Raw genomic sequence first — 13,898 nt, forward strand, 5'->3', positions numbered from 1 at the left:
CCTCAAAAAAAAATCCAGATTTCTCTGCTAACAACTCTGTTTCAAAGATCAGCCACTGAAAAAAGAAGAGAGGAGTCATGCGGCAACCACTTGGACTGAGACAGTTTAAAAAGATGAGCGGGGAGGGCAAATCCCAATAGACCAAGGCACAAAGGGGGAGGCCACTGTTGTCCATGATATGCTGAAGAAAAGAAGAAAGCTGCAGAGGAGCATTCCTGCAATGGAGACCATGCTCCTGATTAAGGGCCTGTTCCCATTCAAAGCAATAGCAAAGCTCCCATTGACTATACTGGTGCAGGACTGATCCCTAAGAGAGACACTAAGCCCTGCTCTATGCTGTGGGGGGGATCGATCTAAGTTATACAACTTCAGCTACGTGAATAACGTAGCTGAAGTCGACATACTTAGATTGACTTACCATGGTGTCTTCACCGCGGTGAGTCGACTGCTGCCGCTCCCCCCGTCGACTCCACCTGCGTCTCTCGTGGAGCTGGAGTATGGGAGTTGATGGCAGAGCACTCAGGGGGTCAATTTATCGTGTCTAGACTAGACACGATAAATCGATCCCCACCGGATCGATCGCTGCCCGCCGATCCGGCAGGTAGTGTAGACATACTCTCAGATGCTCAGTGAGGAATAAATATCTAGACAGCTTAGACAATCCATCCGGGTAGCGTGAGGGCAAGAGGAGTTTAGATTAGAATTAGATAGTCCAATAAGTACAGAATTAGTGGGTTCTGGTAAGATTGTCAGCTTTGCTTTCTAAACATCTTGCCCTTACATTGGAGTTTAGTGACTCCTCCTCCCAGTTGAGGGTGTCACAAGGGGTATTTTTTTTTTCAGACTTGAGGTTATAGGCTCTCCTATGCTCTGTGTGGCAGGGTGAGGAGAGATGAAGGGAAAGGAGAGACAGGATTGGAACGGAAAGGCAGTGAGCTCCCAGCCTCAATATGCTTTTCCCTACTGTATTGTCTTTTTTCAGCAGGCTTCATTTTACTTCTGGATAAGGCAATCTGCCAGGAAGTCAGTGTCCACAGTTTGCACCGCTGACAAGGCTGCAAACATATTTTCCTACTTCAGACCCTTATTAAGAGCTTGATCCAATGATGTCATTGACTTCAACAGGAGTTAGATCAGGCCCTAAGTATACCAACATCTGAATTACTTTTAAGAGAACTCTTTATGAACTGACATGGGGGTGTAATAAATTAAGTTGCTGTTATTCACTATCTTCAACTTCTGTTCTCAGGGCCACCAGTATGAAACCCTATTAGTGATTTAAACGGGCACTCTGATCGCTGCGTGCGTCTGCATCTGACTTAGGCTAGCTCTAGTGACTCTTAGGGCATGTCTACACTTGCAGATGTAGAGCACTTTCAGTTAAACCAGCCTTTGTAGAGTGCAGTAGGGAAGCGCTGCAGTCTGTCCACACCGACAGCTACAAGTGCACTGGCTTGGCCACATCAGCAGTCTTGCAATGGCCACAGAGAGCAGTGCATTGTGGTAGCTATCCCAGCATGCAAGTGGCTGCAATGTGCTTTTCAAATAGGGGGGATGGAGTGTGACAGGGAGTGTGTTGCGTGTATGTGGGGGGAGAGAGAGTGGGTTCTGGGGAGTCTGAGAGCATGTCAGCATGCTGTCTTGTAAGTTCAGACAGCAGCAGACCTCCCTCCCCCCCAACCTTGCTGTCTCTCACACACACAGCATTCCACAGTAATGATTGCTTTGTCTCGGGGCAGATAAACAGCTGGCTGCCAGAATGGAGCTTTCAAAGGGCATTTCCGTATTCCTATAGCGAGTTCAAAAGAGTGGCCACTTGACTTAAGGGGATTATGGGACATTTCCGGAGGCTGATCAGAGCGCAGTAATGCAATACCTCGTTCACACTGACTCCGGGCATTTCAGCCAAGGCGCAACAAGCGTTAATCTTCTCCGATTGGAGAAGCCAAGTGGAGTATCAGGAGCACTCTAGCCGTGGAGTCAGAGCGCTCTACATGCCTTGCCAGTGTGGACGGGTAGTGAGCTAGGGTGCCTGGGGCTGCTTTAATGCACTCTAACTCGCAAGTGTAGCCAAGCCCTTAGTAATGACAGAAGTTGCCCTGCTAGGGTATTGGTAACCCTTTGAACCCTTTTTTAAAAAACAGAAATGGGAATCAACGAGGCAGCAATCGTGGGGGGAGGAAGGAGGAGGAATCTTCATTGTTCCTCCATTTCCCCATATGTAAAATGAGGAAAACAATACTGAATGAAACAATGAATTCACATTGCTGTAGCTTTCTTGAGTAATGCTGATCACTAATTTGGCTCCTGAACCACTGAGGTCTGAGTATCACTGGTCTTCATTATACAACACTGATCTGGACTCTCAGACCTGAATACTAAATTACTCTCTTTTTACAAGTAATATAAATATGCCTTTATTTTTCATGAGGAATGTATCTCTGAGATTAATTTTGCAGGTAGGATTTTTCTGATTATGCAGAAAAAAAGAAAAACAATGTAAATATTACTCCCTCTGGATAAAGTCCATTTTCCTCATGATTAATATTGCAGGGAGAAACAACCTTATGAACGGTTTGGTGCATGATAAGTCAAAGACATTTCTATAGCTTGTCTAGACAATAGACAAGACCGGACTATATTGTCATTGCAAATATTGCAATAGTCTGTCCTATCACTTAGAAAGGGGGGAAAAAACCCATCACAAAATAATAAATAAATAAAACCGTCTCCCCTGCCAGCAGTGTAGTGGAAATTTGAGTGTAATAACTTTAGACAATTTAGAAATTATATAGCAAGAAGTTTCAGCAGCCATTTGTGAGGAAAGGCACCTCCTGCACAAGCATATGCAATCCAAAATATGAGTCATGCTCAAGCAATTTTGCTCTGGGCCATAAAATCACTTTATGCGAGTTACAGATAATACTCAGTGTATTCTGTAATGTTTCCCTACTGTATAGAGATGGATACCCCAGTATCCTATCACAGATAATGATGAAAAACATTCTCTACATAAAGGCTGATTGCTCAGAGATTCACCCTTGACTATTCCAAAGAATTGTAATGCAGCTGAACATTTCATACTGCATTCATCAACAAAGAGACAGGCTCCATCCATGCACAACATACTACAAAAAGTAAGCTGAAGTATGTAGTAGAGGAAATTGAAAACAGCCTTAAAACATGGAATATTTATCCTGCTATTTCACACATGCATTTGCTAACCCCCAAACCACCACCTCTCCGTTTCTGTTGTTGGAGCCACTGTAAATATTCAGGCAATGGTATCAGGGATACTGACTGGTGCTTTATATGTCATGATGAGAAAAATCTGTATCAGTAGATAAAGTGGAGTCAGTCATGAAATATGAGTTACTGAAATTCAAAAGGTGAATCCTAGAGGGGAGTGTTTGGAATATTTTATATTATATTATCCATCTTTTGTACCTTTTATATTGTAATGTTTTATATTCTTCTATCCCTAGTAAATGTAGCCAAAAACCAAACACTTATTGACAATAAAACAAATAGTGAGAATAAATCACAAGACATTTGAAAAAGATTTCTTCTTCAGGTCTGGAATTAAACAGCTAAACTTAGCTGTATTTAAAGCTACATTTCAAAGTTGTGTAGCACTCCAAATCAATGACACCATTAAAAACCATCTGGATCACCAAAGGGAAGTGTCTTTCTCATGTACATAAATGTATGATGTTTTCTAACATTCAGTGGTATGACAGATACTGGAAATATTAATTAATTAATTTAAAAAGAACAAATACCTCTCCAACATCATAGATCCAGATGCGGCCTTCTGAATCTCCAACTGCTACCTCTTTCCCAGCCTGGGCCCAACGGACACGATTGAGGGCAGAAGCTCCTTCAATTGTCACACTGGCTGTTGGAACCTGTTGCATCAATAATAATGATGTTAATGAAATCATGCTGCGAGTGAATCAAATATGTCAGTTTAGAATGTTATTGTTTCAGTGGATGAATCACAAGTCCCTTAGAATTACATGAGGTAACATACATCCCTTGTGTAGGGGAGAAAAAAAAAAAAGATTGTTTCTTCAGTCACATGCTCTACTGAGGTATGGGAGGTGGGAAGAATGAGAGACTGTTTGGGAAGGGTAAGAGAGACTTTTTCCACAGTAAATGGGCAGTGAGTGACAAATATTTTTTCCTGGCTGGACACATGCAATACCACAGCACCTTGTTTTTCAATATGCACTGACTTCTGATCAATAAGTGAGTTAAGAATCAACTGAGTGTCAGGAATTCATAGGCTTAAAGATAGTATTAAAATGGGGTTTGAAAATTCACAGAATGGTAGCAGCGTTTATGAAAACCATATTTTACTGACCTACATCAATGTTTTGGTTGTAGTTTTGTATTTCAGTGGCAAGGTAGGACAGAAACAGAAGAAAATCAGTTCAAAACAAGATGTTTGTAGTTTCTATACTATTCTTTCCTTTTTTTAATTCTTCCTCAGTGGTAGTTTCTTACGTGCTTCATGCGTAAGACTCTCCATTTTCAGTTGTTACCGATTTTTACCAAAAAAAATCCCAGCTTTCACAAAAGCTATTATTCAGTTTTTACTGATTTTCATCCAATTTTTAGACTGATTATGTTACAAAAATTCAATACATTTCATTAGGTAGATGCATTTATGTTAATAAGTCTAAGTGTAAATGCAAGACTGCCTGTTAAAGTAAGGCAATGTGGTGGAAGATGTGCACATGTATGTACTGTTAATGTACAGTTCATGAAATAAACTACAGTGTTAAGTGGCATGAGGTATCAGTGAGAGTAGGAAGCTGAGCCTTTGCAGACTGCCTGGGAGACTCCAGCTAAAGTCAATAACTGTGCACAGTCACTCGTGCAGCAGAACAATTACTGTAAAGCTCTGCTATTTACCTAGCACCTCAAGATCTGGAAACTCACTCTGTCCCTTTGTTACAGACACTGACTAAAAGCTGCAAAACCAAACTAGTACTTCAGAACAACAGGCTTGGCATGCTAAACCCTCATCCCTGTAAACTACTGCTCTACAGTGCCCTTGAACCTCCCAAGAGAAGTTAGAATAGATCTGCTTACACAGTAATTCAGAAATAATGTTGGATAGCAATCAGAAAGCAGGAGATTACCGCATCTTCTTCCCTGCCCCCACCCCCACGCCGTAAAGTAGTATTGAAATGCAAATAAGCCACTGAGCTTCTCTCTTCATTGTTTCAGGCCTAGGTCCTAGCAATGCTATATGACCAATGAAGGATTGCATCTTCTGTAATTCCTCATCTCAGGTATATTATTTGGGGTGTTGGAATCAGAGGTTTCAATGTGAGTTATTAGGCCAATTACCTGGTGTAAAGTAGCAATAAAAACTATCATGTGATAATATGCTTCAACCTCCTCATCATTGAAGTCTCTGCAATTCTTTTAACTCCTAAGACTATGTTAATTTTATATAATTTATAGGAAAAAATCCTCAGACAGACAAAACTGAACACTAGAGCAGTTACTTAATCCATTTCATCTGTTAGTTTTGTTTCTCAGAAAATTAGTAGATCAAAAATATACAAGTTCTTTCAAAGGAGTATGTTTCAGACATAGAATTTTAGCTATACCTTTCAAAATGCTGAAATATATACAGGTACTCTACACCTCTGATTTGGGTTAATATAGCATTATTCCTGTGTGACACAGAAAAACAAACAATAGGCATGCTGACCAATTCAGGGTTTTATAAATTAAAATCTTCTAATGGTTTAGTAAAAATCATTCTCACGCAACAAATTTATCTAACAGCATCAAAGCAATTGTGAAATAGTTCTAAAATATTTGAATACCCCTCCTTTTTCCTTTTGTACAAAGAGATATGTAGTTATTCTACATTATCTTAAAATAGATTTGACTGCTTTGACTAATGATAGTTTAAATTACACACACCTATTTAACATTTCAAAAATCTGAATTTACCTTATAATGGTTATATGACACCATTAGTTATGTTTTTAAAGTTACATTTTAAAATACTTTATAAATTATCTGAAGTTATAAACTGACACTTGTCAGATTATAACCATTTTTGCATATGAATTTAGCAGATAATAGACTGAGAAATCAGTCACCAAAAAAAACCAACAACTAATAATTCACCTTTTAATTTTTGTTGCTTATGTCATGTTAAAAGAAACTGTTTAGAGATATCTTTCATATCTACATAGTTTCAGAGCCAAAATATACAAGACATGCAAAAGAAAATACTGTTGAAAGCAACATAATAGAGCAGCAAAGTGGAAAAATATCAATCATTCTTGAACAGTAATCAATAGAGATGATTGAGCAATAACCTAGATGCTGATTCTACCTTTAAGCCAGGCAAAAAGAAAAAAAAAAAAATGTTGTGGACACTACTGGGAAATCAAGATCTTCCATCCTAAATTTAACTGAAAATCTGACATACTGGTACATCTAAAAATGTTATACATCTTGCAGGAGAGTGAAGACGTTTTGGGGGGGTGGGTTAATGTTAAATAAATCAAATATGATAACTTTCATTGTTATTACAAAAACCAAACACGTTATCCACAAATCAGAATGCTACGTGATTGTGATAACTGTCAAAAGATTATAGCCATTTGGATCAAAAAGCATCTAGAGTGAGGGTTAGGCACTTTTAATAAATCATAATGAAAAAAATAACTATAGAGAAGAGGACTAGTAGAAATTGTATTATATTTCAAGAAATTGGAAGGTTTTTTGTAAGTTACCTAAAAACCGTTATGTTCTCAATCAGCTTTCAAAATAATAACTAAATATTAATGCAGCTGATTTCCTAAAATCAAAGAAACAAAAACACAATTATTAATAATAATAACCAACCTTTTATATAGCACTTTTCATCAGTAGATCTAATTAAAAGCCATTAATATATTTGTCATTTTCCTCCATCTGTATTTGACATCTATTACTAGAAAGTTTTGTTTAAACACAGCTAAGGAGTCCCAAGAATGTCCCAGCTTAGCCATCTCATTTTTATTACGACTAACGAATAAAACTCTGACAAAGATTTTTCATTAGTAAACAGAATAATTCGTTCAGATTCTTTAATAATCAGCTATAGAAAATCATTATCTAATTTTAACCTACCAGGCAAAGGGTCAAAGAAAACATTGATCACCTTCAGTTATAATTTTTAAAAGAATTGTGTAGGGTTTTCTTTCACTGACTATCTGACTTGCTTTCATTGCGAATCCAAACCTCCCATTGATTTAGTTTCTGCTAGTTTATGATTTCTAGACATTTTCAAGTTATTCCATCACTGCTTATTAAAGAACTGGAATAGTAATTTTTTCTTCATAGATCCAAATTCAACTCTCATGCTGATGTAAATCTGTAATAATACCATTGACTTCGATAGAGATTTACACTTATGTGAGAGCTGCTTTTGACCCTTATGAATATTCTTTGTGAAACTGCTGGTGGCTGAGGGTGTGTACAGAATGCAGGAACAAACTCTGAATTCATTTTTGTGGATGCTTATTTGCCTTTTCTTACTCAAAATTTATCTGTAAGCCTGGTCATCTAGGGCAAGATCCAGCTTACTGTCTGCAATGGCAGCAGAACCAGGTAGCTCATGGTAATTATTTGTGGTGAAATCCTGGTGCCACTGAAGGCAATAGCAAAGTCCCCACTGATTTCAGAGGGGTCAGGATTTTACCAGAAAGGGTTATTTTTTTTTCTTTTTGAAACTGTAACAGGTTTTTATATTGTTAAAATGGCATTAATGAGAACACCTGAAGGATATGTTCCTCCCTTCCCCAAAAGAAATTCTGAGGAGAGTCCTCCTGGATATCCTCCAGCTGTATACTTTCTAATTAAAAAGGCTGCAGTACTTCCTGCTCAGAACACCTCAAAAGGCATGGCTACTCCACGTGACAATACAGTTTTCAGCGTTTGTTCCTCTTACCTGTCCACATTTATTTATGGCCAAGCAGCACTGATTTGGAGACCATAAACTGCACTTGTATTTTATTTTGGCTGAAATGTATATCTCTCATGGTTACATGAAAGACGTAGTACTAAATGAGCTAACTTTAAAGAAATATTGTAGGAAATGGGGAAAATATTGGTATTCGTTCTCCTCATTTGTTTTAGAAAATGAAAAGAATTTGTCCATTAAAATGTGACCTTATTTTTATGCTGATTTTTTTGTTTTGTTTTCTACTTTTGTACTATACCACTGCAGAGTATTGAAAACAGTGCTTGGGTGATGGAAAAATATGAATCTTGCTGGTATAATCAAAACACACTGGTCATTTAAAATAGTGATGGTTCTTACAGCAAACATTCATGAAAGGAAAATTCAAATCAAAGCAAGGCTGTACTCATTCAATACCTACAAATATTTTTAAACATCTGGAGTCATATTTTCAGATTGAAATTATATCAGACACAAAAATAAAGAGGAACATAAAATTCATACTGTCTATATATAGGAAGGAGGCTGCTTGGTTTTTAAGTACAGTATTTCCTACTTCATCTTTGCAAAGAGTTCTCTTATTAGCCCTTTCTGTTTCAATGGGGTTGAAAGAAATGTCAGAGGTGGTGGGAAACACATGGGCATCATTAAGTTCCTAGCAGGTTGGAGGTACTGTTGCTAGGCTGTCAAGCTGTGACAATTTGCGGGAGATTTGGGGGGAAAAACAATTATGAAGGAGAATTAATGTTCCATTGAAATAGACAGAAGACATAACAAACCAAATATAACGATCATTCATAAACAAAGAAATAATAGTAATGAAATAAAAACAATCCTTCATCCTAAGAGTGAGTGACTTATAAAGCTGCCTTAAAATCGATCCCAAACTAGGAGGTCTCACACTCTACATGAGACAGACTTGGCAGGTCTGTGGTGTTGGTACAGGGCTGTCAAGCTGTGACAATCTGAACGAGGGGAGATAGTGAGATTTTAAATGGCTCACTGAAACCGTGTGCCAAAAGGGGGGGGGGGAAAATCACAAAATGGGAGAGATTTTAAAAATCTGCCTTGACATAAATCCAAAGACAGGGAGTGTCCCCTTCCCAAGTTTCAGAGTAGCAGCCGTGTTAGTCTGTTTTCGCAAAAAGAAAAGGAGGACTTGTGGCACCTTAGAGACTAACAAATTTATTAGAGCATAAGCTTTCGTGAGCTACATCCGATGAAGTGAGCTGTAGCTCACGAAAGCTTATGCTCTAATAAATTTGTTAGTCTCTAAGGTGCCACAAGTACTGCTTTTCTTTTTGTCCTTCCCAAGTAAGCGAAACATTATCTATTTGCTGCTCTGTGCTTGATTTTTTTGAACGGGGATTGCATTATTTCCCTTCCCCCGGAAATTTTAACTTGCACGAAACATGCAAGGAGCTTTGAACCACACGGGGGGGGGGGGGGGGGAGATTCAATCAAGGAGCTTTGAACCACACAGGAAGGGGGAGCTCAGTGTCCCCTGAAACCTACACAAGAAGGCTGGAGCCACGTCTCCTGAAACACTCGAGGCGGCCGGGCCAATGATCTTTGAAGCACACAGGGAGCGGGGAGCTCAGCGTCCCTCGGAGGCCACAGGCAGAGTGTTTGGCGGCGGCAGGCAGAGAGGCAGGGACCGAACAGCCTCTCTCTCCTCCTCTCCCCCGCCCCGGCCGGCGCAGGGGTAAGGGCTCCCCCCCCCCCCGCCACCCCGCCTCACCTCGGTGTCATTATTCAGGTTCCACAGATCCAAGCGCCCCATCCCGTCCACACAGGCAAAGAGCGCGGGATGCACGGGTGACCACATGACATCGTAGACATAGTCTGCATTGTCTTCAAAGGAGTAGAGCGGCTTGTTGTGCTGCAAAGCAGAGAGAAGCATGAAGACTTCGTGGCGCTAGTGCTGCCTCGGGCTGTCTGGCGAGTCTAATTAAAAACTTTGCACATTTACCCAGTGTCATAAAACTTCCCCAGATGAAAGGTCCTTGCAGAAGGTGGGACTGGAGCTTTAATGGGGCAACAACTGTCCAGTGGCATAAATAAAATACAGTGGGTTGGGGGGGGGGGGAGGGGGAAGCTGCCGAGCAGGCTCAAATAGAGCTCGAGACGTTCCACACAGGTACGCAGCGCGGCTGCCCCTTGGCTCCCGGGCCCATTTTGGGAAGGGGGGGGGGTCTGGGCGAGGGAGCGCTTCGCCCGTTGCTCACACAGATAAGTCAGGTTTGTCGGCTGACCTGATAAGGATCACGAGACTCCCAGGGAGCAGCCGCCCACAGGGGCGCCTTGCTCGGAAGGCAGCGACTGCCACCTAGCGGCGCTTGCATTGTTACCGCGGCCCATTAGCAGCCTCGGCTCGTTCCCCGTTGCGCCGCGGAAGACAGACAAGGGGCATCGCTAAGGGGAGCGACCGACTCCCGGCTGGCGCGATAGCAAAGGGTTGCCTCGCTGAATTCATTGGCTGCTGCTTCCTGGGGTCATTTCGACGGCTTATACTTGCTCTCCCCCGGAGAGTGCCTCCCCTGCTTTCCCAGGTGATTCAGATTAGTCTAGTAGACAGCTGGATATTCCCAAACTGCTTAGAATTCAGTTTTAAAACGGGGGGAAGGCGAAGCAGGGAGACTGTAGTGGCCACATCATTGGGGGGAGGGATAGCTCAATGGTTTGAGCATTGGCCTGTTAAACCGAGGGTTGCAAGTTTAATCCTCAAGGGGGCCATTTAGGGATCTGGGCAAAAATTGGGGATTGGCCCTGCTTTGAGCAGGGGGTTGGACTAGATGATCTCCTGAGGTCCCTTCCAACCCTGATATTCTATTCAAGTAGGTGGTGCAGATCTGATTTGAAGCGAACATTGTCATTTCAAAACACCTTCGAAGTCGGAGGCAAGTTTGCAAGTACACCAGAAATAAACTGCAATGGGACATAATGCATTATTCATCGCATCTGGCTTCTCTTATTCTAATTTTTGCATAATGCTTTCACTAATCCCTGATCAATTAATGTAAAATGAAATTTAAATGATAATGAAAACTCCAGAGATAAGAGAAATTAAGTATTCTCAGAGTCTGTGACAGAAATCTAAACAATGGGATTTTTAAAGAAACGTCTTCCTCATCCCCTCAGCTGTCTGTAACAGCTCTTTGGGTTTGGTTTAATGCCTCTGCAAGCGGGGTCTGATAGAGATCTGAAGAAAGAGAACATAAGAATTCAAAGTTATGATTCTACCCTATACTTGTAAAGGGACTTTAGTATCATGTAACAGAATGGGTGAGGCAGTATCTTTTATTTGACCAACTTACCTGTTGGTAAGAAAGACAAGTTTTGAAGCTTAGGCAGAGAGCTCTTCTTCAGGCTTGAAAGCTTGTCTCTCTGACCAACAGAAGTTAGTCCAATAAAGTATATTACCTAACCCGCCTTGTCTCTCTGATATCCTGGGACCCACTGGGCTACAACAACACTACATACAGAAGACCTCAGTAAGCCTATTTTTACACTGGTTTTAAATATTTGGGGTTTCTCAAGAAGGTCATTGCAGAATACATCATGTCCTGATAGTAAAACAAGGGAAAGAAAACATAAATTAATGCTGGGAATACATGAAATAGCTCATGCAGTTGTAATTATTTGCTAATAAGCTACTGATAACTAACCAATTTGCATATAAAATTGTGGAATTTAAGGACCTGATCCAAAGCCTACTGCAATCAATGGAAGTCCTTCTATTGGCTTTGGATCAGGTTCTAAAAGAATACTTTCAAATTAAAAATAATATTTTTAATTAACAGTTTCTTACCTGCATTATTAATATCACCATTATTTCTAAAAGTGAAGGAACTGAATTTTTACTTATTATGCTGTTTCTTTTTGCATTTTATTAATTTTTGTCAATAAAAATAGACTGGTCAGCTTCAACTCTACTTAGAGTTTACTTCTTGTTTGTTTCATTTTCCTTCACCCTGCATTACACACTGCTGCAGTGTTTAGGTTTTATATATTATATATGTATGTGTGTATGTATATATTCCTCCACGGTGTCTGTGAGTGTACACACAAAACACACACACACACACACTGCCAAGGAATGTATGTGTTTTCATTACAATATAAAAAGAATTAATGAAAACATTTCTATTCAGCATAGGTTTGATAACAGTATATTTGCAGCTTTAATTACATGACAGTGTCTTTTTAAAACACAAAGGCATTGGACACTACTTATACGTCTGCTTTAACTCTGTTTGAGTCAATGGAAGTTTAGCCATTGACTTCCAGTGGAAGCAGGATCAAGTGTTCATATTTGGCCTTATACTTTTTTTATTTCATAAATGTAACAAATATTTTGTTTTATTTTTAAAATGTAAACCACTGACAATAAAATGCAGTTAGAGCTCAAGATGAGGAATTACCTCAATTTGATGTGTACTCCTTCTAAAAAGTTTAAATATTGTCTTCTGGAGTCTTAGTGTTGCAAAAACAAACAAACAAACAAAAATAGCAAGAGCAAATTCTTTCCCAAATAAGGGAAAGCACACAAATAGATCCATTGACGTGTAAATGGGACTACATGCATGCTTAAAATTAAGCACACGTGTTTGCAGAATTGGGGGCTAAGTGATGATCAGGGTTTTGAGGAGACAGAAGTATTGTAAAAGATACGTGGGAGCTAATATCTTCAGCTGAAAGCCTGCAAAGAGATTTCAGAGCAGGTCACACAACTCCACAATGTCTACAAAACACATACACAGAGCATGCAGTATTTTATGTTTTCATTGTAAATTGTGCTGTGTGTTTCAAAGATTTCAGACATAAAAGTTTGCTGGAGAAAACTTAACAGTAGTATAAAATAGTGTGTTTAAAGGAAACAAAGTCCACCCAATTGCTGATGGGCAAATATTTTTCTCATGCACAGAAAATACACTACAAATATAGTACTACAGACCATAAATGTCACAAAATGCCATGTGATTAAGAGGCACAAAATCTATCCACAGTAGATTGCAATCAACATTTAATTTTTAAGAAATACTGAAATTGGATTTATTCTTATTTTATTCTGTCATTCACTTTTTATGACCTTTTAGCTCCAGCAATATATTTACCAAATAATGACCAGCACAATCCAGAGGATAAGGTACTGAAAAGAGAGTCAGGAGACCTGTGTTCTATTCTTGACTCTGACTACTGGGTGACCTTTGGCAAGTCACTTCACTCTATATGGCTCAATGTTTCCAACTGTTTCTAACAGTAGTATAAAATAGTGTGTTTAAAGGAAACAAAGTCCACCCAATTGCTGATGGGCAAATATTTTTCTCATGCACAGAAAATACACTACAAATATAGTACTACAGACCATAAATGTCACAAAATGCCATGTGATTAAGAGGCACAAAATCTATCCACAGTAGATTGCAATCAACATTTAATTTTTAAGAAATACTGAAATTGGATTTATTCTTATTTTATTCTGTCATTCACTTTTTATGACCTTTTAGCTCCAGCAATATATTTACCAAATAATGACCAGCACAATCCAGAGGATAAGGTACTGAAAAGAGAGTCAGGAGACCTGTGTTCTATTCTTGACTCTGACTACTGGGTGACCTTTGGCAAGTCACTTCACTCTATATGGCTCAATGTTTCCAACTGTTAAGTGGGATTAATGATACCTACCTTCCTTTGTACAGTGCTTTGAGATTGATGGATGAAAAGCACTGTCTAAGCGCTAAGCATTAGCATTACCGTGATAGTGAAGATCTACTCATGCAAAACGGAAGTCAGGGCTAAAATCTGGACAGCCAGAATAATGTACATTTAAGAAGCATCCAAACCATTCAGAAAATGAGACTCATATTAATGAATCCGAATGCAGGTCTGCATGGGACAGGGAGATAAGCAA

The 13,898-nt window shown here is 39.5% G+C and overlaps 1 protein-coding gene across 6 annotated transcripts in view; it reads right to left on the reverse strand.

Annotated features, from left to right (window-relative positions):
* The window catches only part of DYNC1I1 (dynein cytoplasmic 1 intermediate chain 1), a 267,273-nt gene that overhangs the window by 23,668 nt on the left and 229,707 nt on the right, over positions 1 to 13,898 (reverse strand). For all 6 annotated transcript variants that reach the window (XM_038391986.2, XM_038391988.2, XM_043509264.1 and 3 more), the window contains 2 exons: positions 9,726 to 9,866; positions 3,783 to 3,908 (listed from right to left, as the gene is read on the reverse strand). In XM_038391986.2, the coding sequence (XP_038247914.1) occupies positions 3,783 to 3,908; positions 9,726 to 9,866 (267 nt within the window). The remainder of the gene's footprint in view (positions 1 to 3,782; positions 3,909 to 9,725; positions 9,867 to 13,898) is intronic.

This window comes from Dermochelys coriacea, chromosome 2 (assembly GCF_009764565.3).
Source record: "Dermochelys coriacea isolate rDerCor1 chromosome 2, rDerCor1.pri.v4, whole genome shotgun sequence".
Taxonomy (NCBI): domain Eukaryota; kingdom Metazoa; phylum Chordata; order Testudines; family Dermochelyidae; genus Dermochelys; species Dermochelys coriacea.